Source organism: Epinephelus fuscoguttatus, linkage group LG8 (assembly GCF_011397635.1).
Source record: "Epinephelus fuscoguttatus linkage group LG8, E.fuscoguttatus.final_Chr_v1".
In the NCBI taxonomy this organism is placed as follows: domain Eukaryota; kingdom Metazoa; phylum Chordata; class Actinopteri; order Perciformes; family Serranidae; genus Epinephelus; species Epinephelus fuscoguttatus.
In genome coordinates this window covers 9240950-9259857 of record NC_064759.1, presented here as the reverse complement: position 1 = coordinate 9259857, position 18908 = coordinate 9240950, and the positions used below count along the sequence as shown (strand labels likewise).

General features: G+C 41.3%; 1 protein-coding gene across 1 annotated transcript in view; it reads left to right on the top strand.

Moving 5' to 3' along the window:
• ntrk1 (neurotrophic tyrosine kinase, receptor, type 1) overlaps positions 1 to 14999 on the top strand; it is a 56436-nt gene extending 41437 nt beyond the window's left edge. Inside the window, exons 14-17 of the mRNA XM_049582917.1 lie at positions 1047 to 1219; positions 8281 to 8521; positions 8943 to 9101; positions 14814 to 14999. Of these exons, the coding sequence (XP_049438874.1) occupies positions 1047 to 1219; positions 8281 to 8521; positions 8943 to 9101; positions 14814 to 14999 (759 nt within the window). The remainder of the gene's footprint in view (positions 1 to 1046; positions 1220 to 8280; positions 8522 to 8942; positions 9102 to 14813) is intronic.
• Positions 15000 to 18908: the final 3909 nt, after the last annotated feature.

The following is an 18908-nucleotide window of genomic DNA, read 5'->3' as shown; positions in this document are numbered from 1 at the left end:
TGTTTTTCTGGCAGGCCTCCACGGAAGATGGAGAATCCAAAAAGGTGAACATTCCTCATGACTCAAAATCATGGGAGACCACGTTTAACAACAGCAAAACTATAAAATATCTGTTTACAATCTCTCACAGTACTTCCCAAACACATGCATTTTAGCAAAAACATTACAGTATAAAACACTTTCGCCTACGAGTAGCACAACCTGAGCATGCCTAGCAGAGTTCACATGCACTTGTGCCAGGCACGCTATTTAGCCGTGCATGAGACTGTTTGTACTGACATGTTTTTAATTGTAATGTTGTAGCGTTTGGGAAGTAGTGAACGTACAACCAACTGGATAAATGAGACTTGGATTTTACTGCGGAAGTTGTGTGAGAGTTGTGTAAAGGGATGTCTTTAAAATAGTTTTGCTGTTGTAACTTCAATTTAAGTAAAAGGTTCGCCTTTTTTGGATTCTCTGTTCACCTTGGAGGCATGAGAGGAAAACAGTTTTCTTCACAAATTCAAGGTAACACGTGGTGAGTACTTGATGCACCATTTTGAAGGTAAAGTATTCCTTTAAGTACTCGCAAAAAGCTACTTGATACCACACCAACAAGAGCAACAGTAAATACACTGCACTTATACTTTAATCCTCCATACACTGAAATAACATCCTGTGGTTTCAGAGTGAGATGTATTGTTGAGGACGGTCGGGTGGTTTAATACACGGCTCATGTTACAACAGGTTAATGCAAACCACAGCGACTAAAAACAGGACGATGAATTTGGCTCTGCTCGGATTTATCTCCCCATTAATCAGACTTGTGCTTTTATTGCAACACATCATCACTCACAAGCAGGGGCGTAGCCAGGAGTTCAGCGCCAAATGAAAAACTCCTCATTAATACACACAGTCCTCTACAACAGCATTGTCACATACTTTTCTATCACACAATTTATTGCACTCTTCACTGTTGCTGGCTTTTTTTAAAAAACACTTTTTACTTTTAAATTAAGCTTATTAATTAGCATCTTCATGTCAATTCCTTGCTTGTGTGGTCACAGACTCTAAAGGACGCCAATGAGTCGACCCGGCAGGACTTCCAGAGGGAGGCGGAGCTGCTGACGGTGCTTCAACACCAGCACATTGTGCGATTCTACGGCGTCTGTACAGACGGAGAGCCGCTGGCCATGGTGTTTGAATACATGAGGCACGGAGACCTCAACCGATTTCTCAGGTACGTAGCAGCCCTGCTCATAATGCTCTGAGAAGAGTGCCATTCACACAACTGTCCATCCCTGCTGATCAAAGTGTTGATATCATAAGGGAGCATATTAGAAACTGAACTACATGTTGAAAGTGAGCCAGCAGCGAAATGGGAAAAGGAACCATCATTAATATTATTTACACTGGAGCTGAGACAAGAAATCAGTTGACAGAAAGTTATCCAGAATTTAAGAAAGAAAATACAAAGAATCTAGTTTTCAAATGAGAATATTTGATATTTTTCTGAATCTTGTATGATATTAAACTGAATATTCTTAGCTTTGAAACTGTGGGTCGGACAAAACAAGCAATTTAAATAGCCTTATTTTGGCTTCACGACATTGTGGATCAATATTTTCTATCATTTCACAGACCAAACAATTTGTCAATAATCGGGAGAATATTAGGAAAGGAACAGTTTAAAGGAACAGTTCACCCCAAACCTCCCACCCTGAGTTCAAACCAGGAACCCCCTTGTTGTTGTTAGGCGACAACGCTATCCACTGTTCCACCATCCCAGGGTGGGGGAGCCCCTCTGTGAGTAGCTTATGTTCTCCCCGTGTCAGCGTGGGTTTTCTCCAGGTACTCCAGCTTCCTCCCACAGTCCAAAGACATGCAGGTTAATTGGTGACTCTAAATTGTCCGTAGGTGTGAATGTGAGTGTGAATGGTTGTCTGTCTCTATGTGTCAGCCGTGTGATAGTCTGGTGACCTGTCCAGGGTGTACCCCACCTCTCGCCCAGTGTCAGCTGGGATAGGCTCCACTAAATGGAACTTGGCTTGTGGTGCTCAAAGTGCCAAAAAATACATTTGAAAAACTGAACATCAATGTCTCTTTGCAGAAATTATGAGACCCGGTTACTCAAGATAATCCACAGACCTTGTAGTGAGCAGTTTCAAGTAGGAACTACTTTCTTTCGACTGAGCTACACCCTCAAACCATATTACTGTGCAAAAGGAAGGGTGCATACACCTATGGATTGGGCTCATGCTCAGAAAGTGCAAGGTGTAAACATTAATGGCGCCCTTCCTAGCTAAGCTGTAACGTTAGCTAGCTCAGTGGTGCTAGGTAAGCTAGCAGTAGATGCACACTTGTGCAGTAATATGGTTGGCGGGAGTAATGCAGTGAAAGAAAAAGGTTCCTATATAAAACTGAGTAACCAGGTTATGATTTCTGGAAAGAGACGTTGCTGTTGAGTTTTTCCAGATGTATTTTTCAGCACCACCATCTGCTTCCATTCAACACGTTCTCATCCCAAGTCATCACATATCGCCGCTTTGTCAGTCGCCTTTCATGTCTACATATGACACGCTAGGTATCCTCCTGTGTCTGATGCTGATGTTCCAGGATTTAGCAACCAACGCAAGGACGTCAGCACAAGCACATGGTTAGGTTTAGAAAAAAAAAAATTATGGTTTGGCTCTATATTCATACGGGAAGTGAACACTAAGCTCCCGGGTGAAAGTCCAGGGTTTGATGGATCAGTCTGCCCTACAGAGAACTTTCGGCTCCTAGATTATGTCATTACCAACAGCATTTTAACCTGAGACCATCCAGTGACATGTCATACTGCAGCGACAAGTACTTTCCGTTCAATCACTGACAAAGAGGCGGTTTTTCATGACTTCAGAATGAGAACAGGCTATTTCCTTAAACTGGAGAGAAGACGGACGTCTTCACGGCTGATATCTCCAACACTCTGCAACTCAAACCGAACCAATTTAGACCGATACATAACACTACAGGTGAAATAAAAAATTTGTAAAATATATATTTTTGATTTTGGGGTGAACTGTCTCTTTAATTTAGATTATTAGCTAATAAACATAACCATTAGTGATAACTCTAGTTTACAACCTTTGATTTTCCTACTGTGACATATCTAAATGTGAACAAGGTCTTTGTCCATGTGGATGTCTTTAATACTTCACGAACTGTTGACCTCTGACACACTGATAAGTGACTCCCGTTCTTTAGAGACACTGTGAGCCGCATTGCAGCCACAGTATCGGTCAGACCTGATGTGAGGTTAAACTCACTCAGCTGACCTCAGTACAACATGTGGTTGTGTGGATTCTGTGTGATGTAATAGAAATGCATCGAAGACGGCTGTGGAAGTGTTTACTGTACAGACTAATGTTTTGTTGCTGCTGCTTTTTTTTCCGTCTCTGCACTTTAAGGTCCCTAAAGTCCTTTTCAGAAGGAGCGTAGATTATCTGGGGACTGTAGAGAGTCCTGTAAATTTCTTCACAAATCAAGATTTGAGGATAAATTGCTCACTGTCTTTTGCTAAAGTGGCTCAAACATGTTTTAATATAAGCAATGATTTGTTTTTACTTCATAATTTCTCCTCCTTTTTCCCTCACTGACAGTTTATATCACTGGACTGTCAGAAAATGGAGGCAACAGTGAGTTGAATAGATGGAGAGTTTGCTTTGTTAAATTAGAAATAAGAAAACTCTTGTTGCATCCATGGAAGGACTCTCGTTCGTGTCAAGGCACGGGGCAAATATCTTAGTTACAAGCTGTCCTCACATGATAATAGCAAATATTGTGGATTGCAGGATTTGATTTGAATATTGATGGATGCAGTAAACAATCAGATGCATTACCAAAGCTGATGTAGGCAAGTTGTCTTGAATTGTTCACTGAACTCATCTCAAGAGGAGCTGAGCTGTTTGTATGGATGGAGGCCCATTTCTGCCAGTGTGATGAGAAAATAATCCTGTTAATCATTATAGCGACAAACTTTCTTGAAATATTGACTAAATGTCTCAAAATAATGATGTATCCTCATACAACGGTTCGTATGATATCTAACAAATTAACGCCCTTTGAATGACGTCACATACATAACATAAAATTACATGTTTAATATAACGTTACGTAGGTTAGGCTTAGACAAGTAAGTTATTTTGGTTCGGTTAAGGAGAAGAAACATGGTGAGGATGCACCTTAAAATATCTATAAAGATTCACACACTTCCTCACACTGGTCTCTTGGGGGAAAGTCCTGTGTTTTGTGACCAATCCAACACCAAAATTTGCCTTTTTGCACGTCTACTTCTTACTTTACTCTTGTCAGTGTATTAGTCAAGTGAGTGCAGCCTTTCCAACTGACCCTTTGCTAAGTTCCGCCCCCAGATGCAGACTGGCCAATCATAACGTAGCATGGGGCCGGCCCTGACCAGGGTCCGACAACAACACAGCTGTGCTCCATTGACTCTAATAGAGTCGTTTCAGATTTCCTTCATTTTCAGGCTGGTTTTGTGGATTTGGAGCTAAATGTTGTGCCTGGGGCACGTCGTGTATTAATGATACTCGTTACCTGGAGAGGTTGGAAAAAGATATACGTTTCTTCCCTGTTCCAAAACCAGGATCAGACCCTGAAAAGTGTAGGGTTAGCTAGCTAGCTACTGAAGATATAGCCTACTGAATGTATGCACATGCTGCTTTTGCTTTTTAATGATTATAACAGTGAAGCAAAGACCGACCCTGCTGTACAGGAACCAGTGAAGGGAAGTAGGGAAACTTTGCTGATATTCAACCAGCTGTGTGGCATCACAGTGTGTGCAGATGAACGTTGTTTGACTTCCCCCTGAGATCCCTGCCCATCCAGCGGCGGAGGTCCAAAGGTCCATAGCCAAACACGTTCATCTGCACACACTGTGATGCCACACAGCTGGTTCAATATGAGCAAAGTTTCCCTTTATATTCATTGTCTTGTGTGGCGATCAGCAGTGATGTGGTGGTTCACTTTTACACTGTGATCTGTAGCCTATAGTTCGGCTTTAGCTTCTAACTATCTTTGTCTTTTTAACCTGTTGTTGCTGCTGAGTCAGTTTGACATCCTGGATATATCCTTCAAACACAGACTGTAGACCCCTCTGTCTGCTTCTCTCTGGAATCACTCTTTCATTGTTCCAAAAATATGATAATATCTCTTCAGGGAGTGCAGTTAGTTACAGCGTGGGCTCCATGCTTACTCTGACAGCATGTCGGACCATCACAAAGGGGCAGGGCTTAGCAAAAGGTGAATTACTGGCTCAGCCTGTAAAACAGCCTGCAAAATAAGAACATTTCTCAAAAAAACAACAACTTAGTATCTAAAAAATAATTATGTAGCATCTCAAAATAGAGTTAGTTTAATTTCTCATTATTCTCAGAACTTTTTCTATTTTTAACTGTTTATATGTTCAAAATAAAGCAATCAATCAATCAATCAATCAGATAATAAGTTATTATTATTATTTATTTCAAGACAGTTTATAATGACCGACAAGATCTTTTTTTCCCCTCGCAATGTCAGAAATGGGCTTCCATACTTTTGTAACATGATGATGAAACAGATTTAAAATGTGTTTTTTTAAATCACTTACATTATATTCTCAAAACTATGTTCAGAAACCTGTGAATGGACCTAAAGGAGTCACTGAGGACTGAGACAGTGTTGACCTATTAGAGCTCACTTGGCACCTGGGAAACCATCTGACCAAGCTATTAGAGCAGACGCAGTGGATGCTGCCTGCCAGGTGTCCTCCACAGGAGGCAGATTGGGAGTGAAAATACACACAGACACAAACACACGTGCATGCACCACAGACTTTGCCCAAGATATATGTTCACCAATGGATGGAAATCGCATTTCCAGCAGACAGAATGGGTGAAATGTCTGAGGGCCCCCACAATGCAGCTGCTTTCCCACCCTGCCACCTGCCTTTTAAACTAATAGTGATTGTATAGACAACTTCCTTTATAAGGAGGGGACGAAGTGGAGAGGAGAGATAATAGGATGGATGGAGACACATCATCTGTGATTTTCTCATTTAGGGCCGGAGTTTGACGTGGGAGTGGGTGTTTGGGATCCACAAAAACAACTGAGAGCCAATGTGCTCTGCATCTCCGAATTGCATTATTGCAAATCAATTGTAGGCGTATTACAAGCCTTATGTTTTCTATTAACCATCCCTGTTAAATGGCTTTATTATGGTGTGGTCATGCCGACCATGTAATGCTCTCAAGAGCTCATATATGTCAGAAATGTTCAATCTGCAGATTGCATGCTGAGGTCATTGTCCTTCAGGTCACCCAAGGTTGATGCCATAGTTACCAACATAACAGGAGCCCAATCCTGGCCTCTGATTAACCTGAACAACCAATAGAAACAGAGAAGAATAGCAGAGGCCAGCATGTTCTGTTCTTTACAAATGGAAATACGAGTCCCCTTTACACTGCTCAGTGGTCAGGAGTTCAGCTCCAGTGCAGAAAAGAAAACCAATAAGGAAAATATTCTGTCATCGACCAGTGGCAACACAACAAGCAAAAACTGATAACAGTTCTTGAAAATAGCTTAAAAATTAGACCACTACACATGCATCTTACCTGAAAATTCAGTTTGTAAATAGTAGAAGAAATTAGTACCTTACATAAATCACTCAATTTGTTTGAAGGATTTTCTGAAAAAATTTGCATTTGTCTTTAACTGATTCAATTAAAGAAAAAAGAAGATAATGGTAGTGTTGTTTTGTGTTTTTGCTGATAAACAGATTGAATAATTTCGGAAAATCCAGGTGGATTATCTTGACACAAGTTCGATAATCTTGTGCTTGATGAGACCATCTTCATGGCAGTTTAGTGGCACAAATAAAAATAGTTACATTACACCACTGGAGTGTAGCAAAGTTACTCAGTTACTCTATTTATGTAAAGTACTTGACTTTACTTGAATATTTTCATTAAATGCTACTTTATACTTCTGCTGCACTACATTTCAGAGAGAAATACTGTACTTTATACTTCACTATTTTAACTTGACAACTGTTATTTTTCAGACTGAGATGTTACATTGAGAAAAATATGATACACTTGAAATAAAACTTTAAAAAAAGAGCATTGTTACAGATTAAACCAGTGGTTTGTAGGCTTTTTGACTTGTCTCACCTTGAACCAAGGAAACATCTATTTGTCATGTCTTGTCTTGTTGCTTTAAAAGTCCATGACTTGTTAGCTGCTCCACCAAAAAAAACACATTTACCTTCCTATCTTCTCACTTGATTTCATTTAAAAAGGGCCAATTTTTTACACAAAAAGTAAAGATGAGGAAAAGTACAAAAAAAGATGGGGCCAGATCCCCAGGTTAGGAACTAGTGAAGTTAACTACCAAACTGTATATTCAGTAGTTATGACGAGCTCCATCTCAGCTTGGTTATGGTTGGAAAAAGATCATATTTTTGGCTTAAAATACCTAAATTTGGGGGGAACAATTACCACTGTCTGAGTGATAAAAACAATCCCTTTTCATACCACTTTTATGCCGACAGACGCTGGGATGTCTTGGTAAAAAACAATCACCTTTCGTGCTATTATCCCCTCTGGAAACGAAGCAACAGGTCGCTACAAAACACCACTGTTTGGTGCCTAAAAAGCAGCTGGAAGCGCAGCAATGACTCACTAAATCACACTAGGTTTTGATGTTTGTTGGTCTCGAACAGTGGTCTGCACCTTGGCAGGTGACTCACCTCGGTGACACACCATTCAGCATCCCCTCCACCTCCAGGTGACAGAGTCAGCTCATATACTACGTCACCTAAGAACCATTTTATGTATGACATGTGCAAATGTAATGTATATGTGGTTTTCAGAAACATATGATGCCATTTTTTTGTGGTGCTCCTCACTTTTATGTTTCAGTGACTGTATAATAATGTTATAAATTATAATCTATCACTCACTGGGGCAATTCTTCTGCAGAACAAGTACTATTTAAGGTACTTCAAGTACATTTTGCTGGTAGTTTTTTTTAAGCAGGAGTTTATATGCAGAATCTAATGCAGTAATGCTGTAATGCAGTATTTAAAAAATGTTTTATTAGTACTTTCACAGGATCTAAATACTTCTCCCACCACTGTCTGGATCAAATTCCCTTCATATCTCCCATATCTTCCTGTCATCTGTCAAATAAAGCAGAAATACCATTAACAAAAATCACCCTTGATCCAGAAACACTCACCTGTTCCTCCTGTGTCACCTGCAGAGCTCATGGCCCCGACGCTCGTATCCTGGAGGAGTCGAAGATGCCCCCGCTGGGTCAGCTCACTCTGCCTCAGATGCTGCACATCGCCGCCCAGATTGCCTCGGGCATGGTCTACCTGGCATCGCTGCACTTCGTCCACCGCGACCTGGCGACCCGCAATTGCCTGGTGGGGGAGGGCCTGGTGGTCAAAATCGGAGACTTCGGCATGTCCCGAGACATCTACAGCACAGATTACTATCGGGTAAGTGGCTGGCAAAAACAAAGACAAGACTTTTGGTCGTGAGATGAAAACTCGATGTTGTTCTCAAAGTAACAGTTTAGCCAGTTTACAAAGACAAGATTTTTTTTTCACACAGCTGTAATGTTGTCTGGCCTTGTGAGTAGTTTTGCCTTTGGTGCCTCTGGGTCCATTCTCTCTTTATTTAAATCCTTTGAATTGAAGCTATTTTGGATGTTAAAACTCTCGTTGTCTTGGTTAGTGGGGAGTTCAAGGACAAATCTGTCCTTGAATCTGTTAGAGATTTCTTAAAAAATATCTGTGCTGCTGAAAGATGGTATTTCTGCTTAATTCCATCAACAAAGCAAAGTGGTTAAATGTTCACCTTGAGACTTCTGTTATGCAACCATGATGAAGCATTACATCGCCTCGTCTCCCTCCTCAGGTGGGCGGACGTACGATGCTGCCGATCCGCTGGATGCCTCCGGAGAGCATCATGTACAGGAAGTTCACCACAGAGAGTGACATCTGGAGCTTTGGCGTGGTCCTCTGGGAGATCTTCACCTACGGCAAACAGCCCTGGTACCAGCTGTCCAACAGTGAGGTGGGTTTGGACGGAAAGTTTATCATTATGACTTTGATGGTCAACAATAACTGAGAGGTTCAAATCAATAAATCTTTTTTTATTATCAGAGGAAACACCCACACAAACGTGCCTTTGTAGCCTTCATCACTCCAGTTAAAGGGTCAGTTCACCAAAACATTCTCATTTACCTTTTGTTGCATCTAGCTGTACAGATAGTTTTGAGATATGTCACCCCAACACAATGAAGGTGAGTGAAATTCAACATTCTGGGAACATCAACATTTTAGGAATACAGCTCAATACCACCCTCATGTCTGTAGCAATGCATTCTCATCCCTGGTCGTCAAAAACCTTTCTCACAGGCCTTGCGTATGATAGCGTCGTCGAAGGCACCCTTTTGCGTCTATGGGATGCAACCTTTAACGTCTGTATGCGACCGTCACTGCAAACACAACTGTGGGCACTTTATGCTTTTACTTATACCAAACACTTGCCTAGGGCTTCCAGAGCTTTGCTGCCGTACATACGTATATTACCAGGGAGTAAACGTTAGGCTGCCAGGATGTGGGCCTACCTGTTGCCTTGCTGTCCCAGCAGTCACTCAGTCAGCTTGCTCTCCGTGGTCTCCTGCTTAGTGTCAGCACTCAATTGTCATTATATTTGTAGACATTAAACACGCAGACAATAACTGGAGGAAGGAAACTCCACCATCTGTCGTCTTTGCAGGCCTCAGAAACCTCTCTCCTCGACTGAGGCCCCGCACCTGGTTCCAATCGTCTCTCTTAATTATGTCAGCACGCCCCCTTTCAAACTAACACAGGCTCTACACCTAGGTAAGCCCAGCCCACCTCTCCTCCTGCCGACACCTAGATGGACTTTACTTAAAACATCATTGTTATGCACCCGTCTAAGGGAGCACGAGCGCAACATGTTTTGTATTGTATAGTATGTAAAGTTGTTGTTTTGGCCTTGGTTCAGCCTGAGTTGCACTCCTGTTCCCCTAGACTGGGACACAACATAGATAAGTTGCTCTGAGCGTCAAATATTGCACCAGATGGGTTTGCACTGGATTTAGTTGAAAGCCTGCTTCCCATAAAGATGTTAAGGGTGCCTTTGGCGTCAGTATCACACACTGAGCTCTGAGCACTGGTTGCTTGCACCTGGCCAAGAAATAAGAGCTGTAACTTAATCTTAGTATAAAGTAGTAAAAATTTAGGCAAGTGTGATTTTAAGACAGATTAACAAAGATTACTTTGTGAGCATACAAAAAAACTACAGTTCCTATGAAACCTTACTGCAGGCAGCTTGGTGTAATCCATATCCATAAAAATGACTGTGTGCATTTTTTTTTAAATGACCATCTCTATCTAGACATATGTGGTCCAGTTCCAAGGATGGATTTTTATTTATTTGCATAGTCATAAAAGTCAATGGGATTTTGAATGATCTGGTTTCCAGACGGCACTTTAAAACCGAGAAGACAAACAACAGGACGTCAGTAAACTAAATGTCTTACTTGCTTGGACAGTGGGACGGACCGTGCCTCCGCCCAGGGAAAGTAGTCTCTTGGCAGAGTGCTTTCTCTCTGCTGTTGTAGACATAGTTTAATATTTCACTGTTTGGTTTTAACTTGACGCCGTGCGCTCAGATTTCCCGTCAGACATCAGGATTTATTTTGGCATGAGGTAATTGAATTTGACCTCCAAACCTCAACAAATGAAACTGAAACTATCTAAGTGGCTACAGTGGCTAAAGTTTTTTGAGTGTGTATGTAATTTAGGGGAACTGTGCCTTTAAACTGGATGAAAGAAACTACAGGGAGTTATCTTGTATGACTGAACTTGTTGGTTAGCTTCTTACTGCTTTACCTGCATTGTTTATGGGAGAGACGATACGTACTGCTTAATTGTTACTGTTTTTCCTGTGCTGTTAAAGGAATACTTCTCCCTGCCAAATGACTATTTGCATAACAATTACTCACCCTGTCCTAAGTTGAACTTGTGAAGACAATGTTTTTCTTGTATGCCTCTACAGTGAACGAAAAATCCAAAAACTGAGAAAATTCTTGACAGTGTGTACCAGCAAAACGATCAAAACATCCATTTACAATCTCTCACACAACTCGTGCAGCATAATTCAAGTCTCATTTATCCAGTCATATGGTCAGTACTTCCCAAACAGACAGCTCTTTCGGACGAATTGAACTAAAAGTGAAACTTGTCTCTGCTCTTTTCAAAGCCAGACTCCACTGACAAAACCAGTAATTTTACCTTGCTGAGCATGTGGGCAGCTGGTCTACTACTGCCTCCATCGGTAGTTTGTTTGTGTTTTTGAGTGACTTTGCTCAATCCTAATTAACCCAATGACACGCAAAAGTCACATAACAACTCAAACAAACTGACTGATTTAGGCAGCGGTAGGCCAGTAGCTCTTGTGTACAGTGTGGTAAAATTACTGTTTTTGTCAATGGAGTTTGGTCTTAAAGAAAGCACTGGTAAGTTTCACTTCCCTGTTAGGAAGGATTGTCTGTTTGGGATGTACTGATCATCCAACAGCGTTTGTAAGTAGATGTTTTGACACAGTTTTGTTGCTTTATTTAGGTATTTTGTTTGTAGCTGTTTTGCCATTTTTGGATTCTTCGTTCACCAAGGAGACATGTGAAAAAAATGAAATATTATTCAAGGAATTCAACGTAACACAGGGCGAGTAACTGATATACAAGCAGTCATTTGGGGGTTGAAATATTCCTTTAGAATTCTTCAGCAGCTACCAAAAACTGGCCTCCTGACGCCCTCCATGAAACCAAAACTTTTGTTTTAAACTTAATCTTGTACAGATTAAACAGATACAAACTGTTAATGAGTGAGCATTAGAGGCGTTGGTAAGCAAACTTTATCACCTAGGTTGGCTGGCTAATCCTATGCTGGCAACAGCTATATATTTAATGGACAGATATAGGAGTAGTATCAATCTTCTCCTCTACCTAACTCTCTACAAGAAATCAAAAACTGGTAAGCGTATTTCCCAAAATGTCAAATTATTACTTTAAACATTACTTTACATGGTTTCAGTGCCTTTACACAAATGTAAAGGGATGTTTTCTGTCAGTTACAGCTAATACAACAAGGTTTACATTTTGATAAGAGTTTACAAAGTGTATTGTGGTTTTTTTTTAAGGCTTTCTGACCAAAAATATCTCCCTGTTGGCAAAAACTCACTGCTGTGAGATAGTGAGAGGAAACAAAACAGTAATTTTACAAGTCTGACAGCTAAACAATGATCTGAAAATGGTCATAAAGCTCAGTAAAGGAGAGGGAAACTACAGACTGATGAGAGTGACCCCTTTCGCATTGTTTTTACACTGTCATTTTGTTTGAAAATATTGATTATAGGTGCTTCAAAATTATTTAAATATATCAAATTAGCTTAAAGTAGCTACACGTACTAGTGCAAACACATTTGTAGCCCAAATAGCAGCCTGAAATGTCTTGCTGCTTTCAGATAATCCAAACTTGCAGAACAAAACATTTTCAGTGTAGCTGTGGATACTTCAGAGCATATGCTGCTGAAGTTTTTCACCGCTCTGCGCTCTTAAACTAATCAATAAATTCATAGTAATTAAGGGCAGTCCAGTCTAGCCTTTTCAGGCGGAGCACCAAGACGTGGGACTCCACTGCGACCACAGCGGTGCTATTACAGGCCCAAACCCTCTCTCCTTTCAAGAGAAGGGTAGATCACTTTTCTCTGGCACTCAATTCTAATCTCATTGGCGCTCATTTTTGCCCAGGGCCAATGAGCTTTAACCTTGTTAACCCAATCTGTCTCGGCCAATGAGGGACAGGTGAAATTATCATGTTGCCTAAACATGCAGTGGCGGAGATAAATCATCCCAAAATACTGACTCGGCGACAGCGGCCATTTTGGGGCAGCCGTTGTGACTCTCTGTGCTGAGCTGTGAGGCTGACTGACAGGCCATTTTGGTGTGAATTGGCTCAGCACTGACAGAGCTCTTCTGTTCATTGTATCAGGCCAAGGTTAACAATGGGGAAGAGATTGAGTCAGTAACCCTTCAAATGGAGAGCACAACGAAATCCTCTCTCTCATCCTCGACAGTGATTTATTCACTGAGCAGCAAGAGCGTGTGAACTCAATCAGTCATTGTGGCCATTAGAGTCTGAGCTGGAGGTTATTCATATTTTGGCTGCTCTCATTTGTCCCTGAGGTCCCTGCTAATGGACACATATCTGTAAATCTGGAGATACAAAGGTTGTTCTACCAAAAAGTATCTGTTAGTTAAAAAAATATGTCCTTGGTGCAGCATCCACTGTTCCGCTGAATGAATTTTAGCACAGCCTGAGAATTAAAACTGAATCATCCCCAGAAGTGGAAAATGTTCTCTTATCCATTATGGTATCTCAGCATCTACCATGTGGATTGGCACTAACTTTAAAAGACATTTATGACTAATAACCACATTTGATTTTCCCTTTAAGGCGAAATTTATACTTCTGTGTCCAAATGACGCTGTATACCTACGTGGTAGGCTCTGTATCAACATAGAGCCTGTTTTGTACCCTATGCCTTAACCTGTTGTGCACCTCACCAGAAATGTAACTAGGTGTCTTGGCGACACAGACCAACTGTCTATTTTCTGTAAGCTGAAACCATTTCCCTCAGTGGAAACAAAGCTTTTATTTACTTTAATTTCACAGATAAGAAACAATAAATTGCAAAGACAATAAAGCCTCCACAAAAATAGCATTTTAAGTTTTGTGTGTGATTTATCCTGGCTTCATATGAGTTGGGGAAATCTCTGCTCATCACTAGGCTAATTTATACAATGTAAAATGCCATAGGCTTGTGCTAATAACGTTAGCATGTTGTATTTGTTTGGAAAACATGTTTAGTATAAGACAGTTGTTTTGTCGGTGAACCTTGTGAGTTGCAAACGTTACCTTTTTTAAATGTTGCTGTTGTCCCTGGCTTCATATGAGTAGAGGAAATGTCTGCTAGCCGCTATGCTAATTTATACAATGTAAAATGCCATAGGCTTGTGCTAAAAACATTAGCATGTTGTATTTGTGGGGAAAATGTGTCCAGCAATAGACAGTTGTTTGTCTGTGAATGCTGCGAGTTATAGTGAAGCTGATTTGTTTACTTGTTTTTGAAATTGTCTCTATTAAGCCATGTTTAATGTGTGTTTAATGTGTGTTTTGAATCAACTAAACTTTACAGCACTTCACAAAAAACCTCCACCACAGCTCTGTGCTGGAAAGTTACTGTACTTACAATTAAAGTGTGTTTTTCTACAAACTTGACACATTCACAAGTCACTTGCGGCCCATTCAGAGTGGACCTGCGACCCACTTTTGGACCACGACCCACCAGTTGGGAACCACTGTTTTAGTGTACTGTTTAGCTATAAAATGAGAACGTCTGTGACCCGGCCGCCATGTTGTAAACAGTCAAGCTAAAAATGAAGCACAGCCCACGCAAACTTTATCATTTCACTGCTAAATATGACTGAAATATGTTTCTGAAAACATCTGAGGCGAGAAATAGGCAATACAGTAAAAAAAAAAATTAAATCATATTTGATCAGCACTGCCTAATTTGATAGCTTGACTGCAGCTCATGACCACTTGTTGACATGATTAACATCTGAGTTTAAGACTTTGGCTCTGATTGGTTGTTTTTATGATTCTAGTTTTTAAATTCCCACCCCTACAGGCCATTGAATGCATCACGCAGGGACGAGAACTGGAAAGGCCACGCACCTGCCCCAAGGAGGTGTACCTGCTGATGCAGGGCTGCTGGCAGAGAGAGCCCCAGCAGAGGATGGTCATCAAGGACATCCACAGCCGTCTGCTGGCCCTGGTCAAGAACCCACCGGTTTACCTGGACATCCTGGGCTAAAGGGGCCGAGAACCAACCAGGGAGTGGAGGACAGAGGCTGGGGAGGTTGAGACCTAAAACATTTAATTCCATTATTCTAATCAGGGGTAATTACTTTACACAGGTTCCTCTTGGTTTAAGTTGAAAAATATGTCCCAGTTCTCCCAGCTGCTGCTGCTTTCCCAGCCTCGACGCTTTGATGGACAAACTGTCTGCAGTGACCTTCCCGCTTTGCCTCATCCCGGCTCGACCCCGTCCCCTGTTTACTGCCCCGTCACTCTCTGGAAACCTGTCAAATGTTTACCAAAGTGTTAAATGTTTATCTGAAGTGGGATCAGACAGATGGAGGGACATGCATGGATAAGTGTTGAAGTAACTGTATATGGGCTTTATGTTGTTGAGGGTGTGATCTCAGATGATGGTTTTTGTCGGGGGATTTTGGCTCTGAAGTCCCTGCGCAGGTTTGAGAGCTGAGCTGTGGTGCATTTAATACGACTCGACAGCCGACACTTGTGTTGAAAGGCAATTAGAAAATGAAATGAATGATTACAAAAGGAGGGCACTTCACATCATGAGTCAAAAGTGGAAAACAATTTTTCTGATTTGGGTGAAGCAGTCAGTCACTTGTACAGTATAGTCACTGATTTTGGATAAGTTTTGATATGGGAGGTTATTCAAAGGCTTTCAGTAAATGTATATAAGATATCAAAGTTGTACAATCGAAACCTTGGAAAGCTTGTTTGTTTCTGACGTGTCAAATCCAGTGTATCATATGAGTATTTTTCAAAATCATGAACAAAATGTCATATAAGTGTGTGTTTACATTTAATGCTGTCGGTTTTGCTGTCAAATATGTACAAAAAATGCTTCCAAAGAACTACAGTTTGACCTGTGGCCTGCCTGCGACACACTCAGGAGTGGCTTTTGTACAAATTAGCGATGTTTAACATGTTAACGTAACCACCTACAGTATCAAAGCACTGCAGTGAAATTCGGTAAGGGGGCAAGATGGTGGGGAGGGGACACACGGAGATGGTTTTAGAGGTAACAGATGGATTAAAGTGAGTCAAAGAGAAGGCCAGATGGCACTGAAACAGAAACTGGAGGTGAGTGGGGGAAAAAAGTTTATTATCAACCAAATGGGGCATTTAGAGGGGGAAAGACTGAGTGTACAAACCGCTGTGATGCCTTTAAAGGGACAGCTCATCCCAAAATCAAAAATACATACATTTCCTCTTACCTGTAGATCTGTTTATCAGTCTAGATTGTTTTGGTGTGAGTTGCTGAGTGTTACTGGCCTTAGAGATGTCTGCCTTCTCTGTAGTATTATTGATTGATTTATTTTGTGTCATGCACAAAAACATGCCAAACCCACATGGGTTTACAAGACACCAATGCTGCGTTATCAATCTACAATACCAGTCCCCAAACAAAATACTCTGACTTTTATCCTAGCAAACAAGGTCTGCCACACAAAGGTTCCCCTTCAAAAAAAATAACTCAAATTTTTCATGATTATCCAACCAAAAGAAATCGACATAAATGGAGGTAATTTTCCTACAAAAGTATGTCCCTTTTATCTTCTAGAGTGGCATTGAACCTGCCTGTCTCTAAGGGTGCTTTCACACCTGCCCTGTTTGGTTTGTTTCAATCAAATTCAAGTTTGCTTGCCCCCTACATGCAGTTTGTTTGGGCAGGTGTGAACACAGCAATCATACTCAGGTGCACGGCAAAACAACCGGACTGAGACCTTCTTGAAGAGGTGGTCTCGGTCTGGTTACAAATGAACTCTGGTGCGCTTCATTTGTGGTGAGAACGTGTTCTGACCTGGATGTGAACCAACTGCAGACACATGACACATTGTTCGGGTTAAACATGAGCATGTTACAGTCCTGGAGGATTATTAATGTGCACCTCCTCCTGTACTGCCTTAATATGCACATTCAGCACATCCAATGCATCAAAACATTGTTTTCTAGTTGGAGCCGCGCCTCGTTTTCAAACTGTATGGTTTGACTAAAATGAACAATGACAGCAATATAGTCCACGATGAGCAGTGCTAAAATCAACCTGCGTAGTTGTCCCTCCACTGTGACATTAGAAAGTGTCACATTTATCTTGCAAGTGTACTCTTCTTCAGCGTTTGCTTTACTTCCTGGATTTTTCCCACATGGAAATTCTGGCCAATCAAGAGCAGCTTTCTCACACAAGACATTTGATCTGGTCCGCTTGCAAATGCTGCCATGAGAACACGAACCAACTCTAGGCAATTATACAACTTGTAACAAAATTAGTCCCTGATTCAGACCAAAGCAAGACAACTCTAGGAACTATTTTCTTTCTACCGAACTACACCCACCAACTGTATCACTGGGCAGAAGGAAGCAGCATCTACTGTTAGCTCACCTAGCACCACTGAGCTAGCTAACTTACAGCTCAGCCGAGGAGGACGCCATTAATGTTTACATCTCACTCTGTCACAAGCACAAGCTTCTCGCCCATGAGTAGATGCACACGTCCTTCTGCTCAGTGATACAGTTTGCAGGTGTAGAAAGAAAATAGTTCCTACATGAAACTGCTCACAACAAAGTCTGTGGATTATCTTGGGTAACCAAATCATGATTTCTGTGAAGAGACATTGCTGCTGAGTTTTTAAATGTATTTTTTTTGGTGATTTGAGCACCACAAGCTGAGGGCTGGCCTATTTTTGGGATTGTTGCGGCCTGAGATGCCTGATTTCACAGCAGATTTTCTAAAAAGTAGGGATGCATGCTGCAGTATTTTTAGGCTTTTTAATTTTTTTTTCTTGCAATAAAATTGCGGGCCATATGAAAATTGCAAAAACAGTTTGTGGTGGTGGATGGTGGCTGACAGCTGATGAGCGGTCCCAACAATCTCACACTGACATCAAAAAGGCTCGACTCAGTTAGTAACCAGGCCCTCCAGGATTTTGCTGTTTTTGGAATAGTTGCAGCATGAAATAGCTCATTTCACAGCAGCTTTTCTTAAAAAAACAAAGCACATTGTAAAGTTTGAGGCATTTTTTTGCAATGAAATTGGAAGGGCGAGTTAAGATAACATAATTAGTTGTGATGTTGTCTCCAGTCAGACATCTCTACGGCTGAAATCTCTAACACTCTGCAGCTCACACCAAAACAGTCGAGACTGATAAATATCACTATGTGTAAGAGGAAACATATGCATTTTTGATTTTGGGGTGAACTGTGCCTTTAAGTGTAAATAGTAAATGTACATACTCTGTATTAATGTCAAAAAATATATCTTCATGTATTGTTACTCCAGCACTTTGTATATTGTCTGCCCTTAAAAATAAACAAACTTGATTAAAAAATGGCTGCAGCCTGCGCAGGAACATCCCTCTGCATCAGTCAATCCATCATTATCGTGTGCTTCAGAGCGAACAATGATTTGGGCTGCCGACTGTACTTAAAGTTAGACATCTTAACAAGGCTATTCAAGAGCCTTCTATTATTTTGACGAACTAATCAGCAACCTGCGACGTCTCGGCGGGATCCTCAGCAGATGGTTATTGAAAAGGAATAATCAAGTTTCATATTGCCTTACCGCCGGGCCTCCAGCAAACAAACACCCTCCAAAACCAAACCCTTCTCTCTACCTCACACTACCAACCCCCCGCCTCTTCCTCCTCCTCCTCCTCCTCCTCCTCCTCACCACCACCCTCCCTCCATCACTCTGTATGCAGAGCGTCTCCAGGGAGTGGTAATGGATTGTGAGTAATGCTATCATCCCTTTCTCTGTCTCTTTCTTTCTCTCTACCTCCTCTGGTGAACCGGGAGGATGAAAACACTTGGAGGACTCGTGTCTGGCTTATTGTTTCTTCTAGTGTCTACAAGCAGATTCTGGGCCAGATAGGATTAGCACACTGTAGTGTTTGTCCCTGTTATCCTT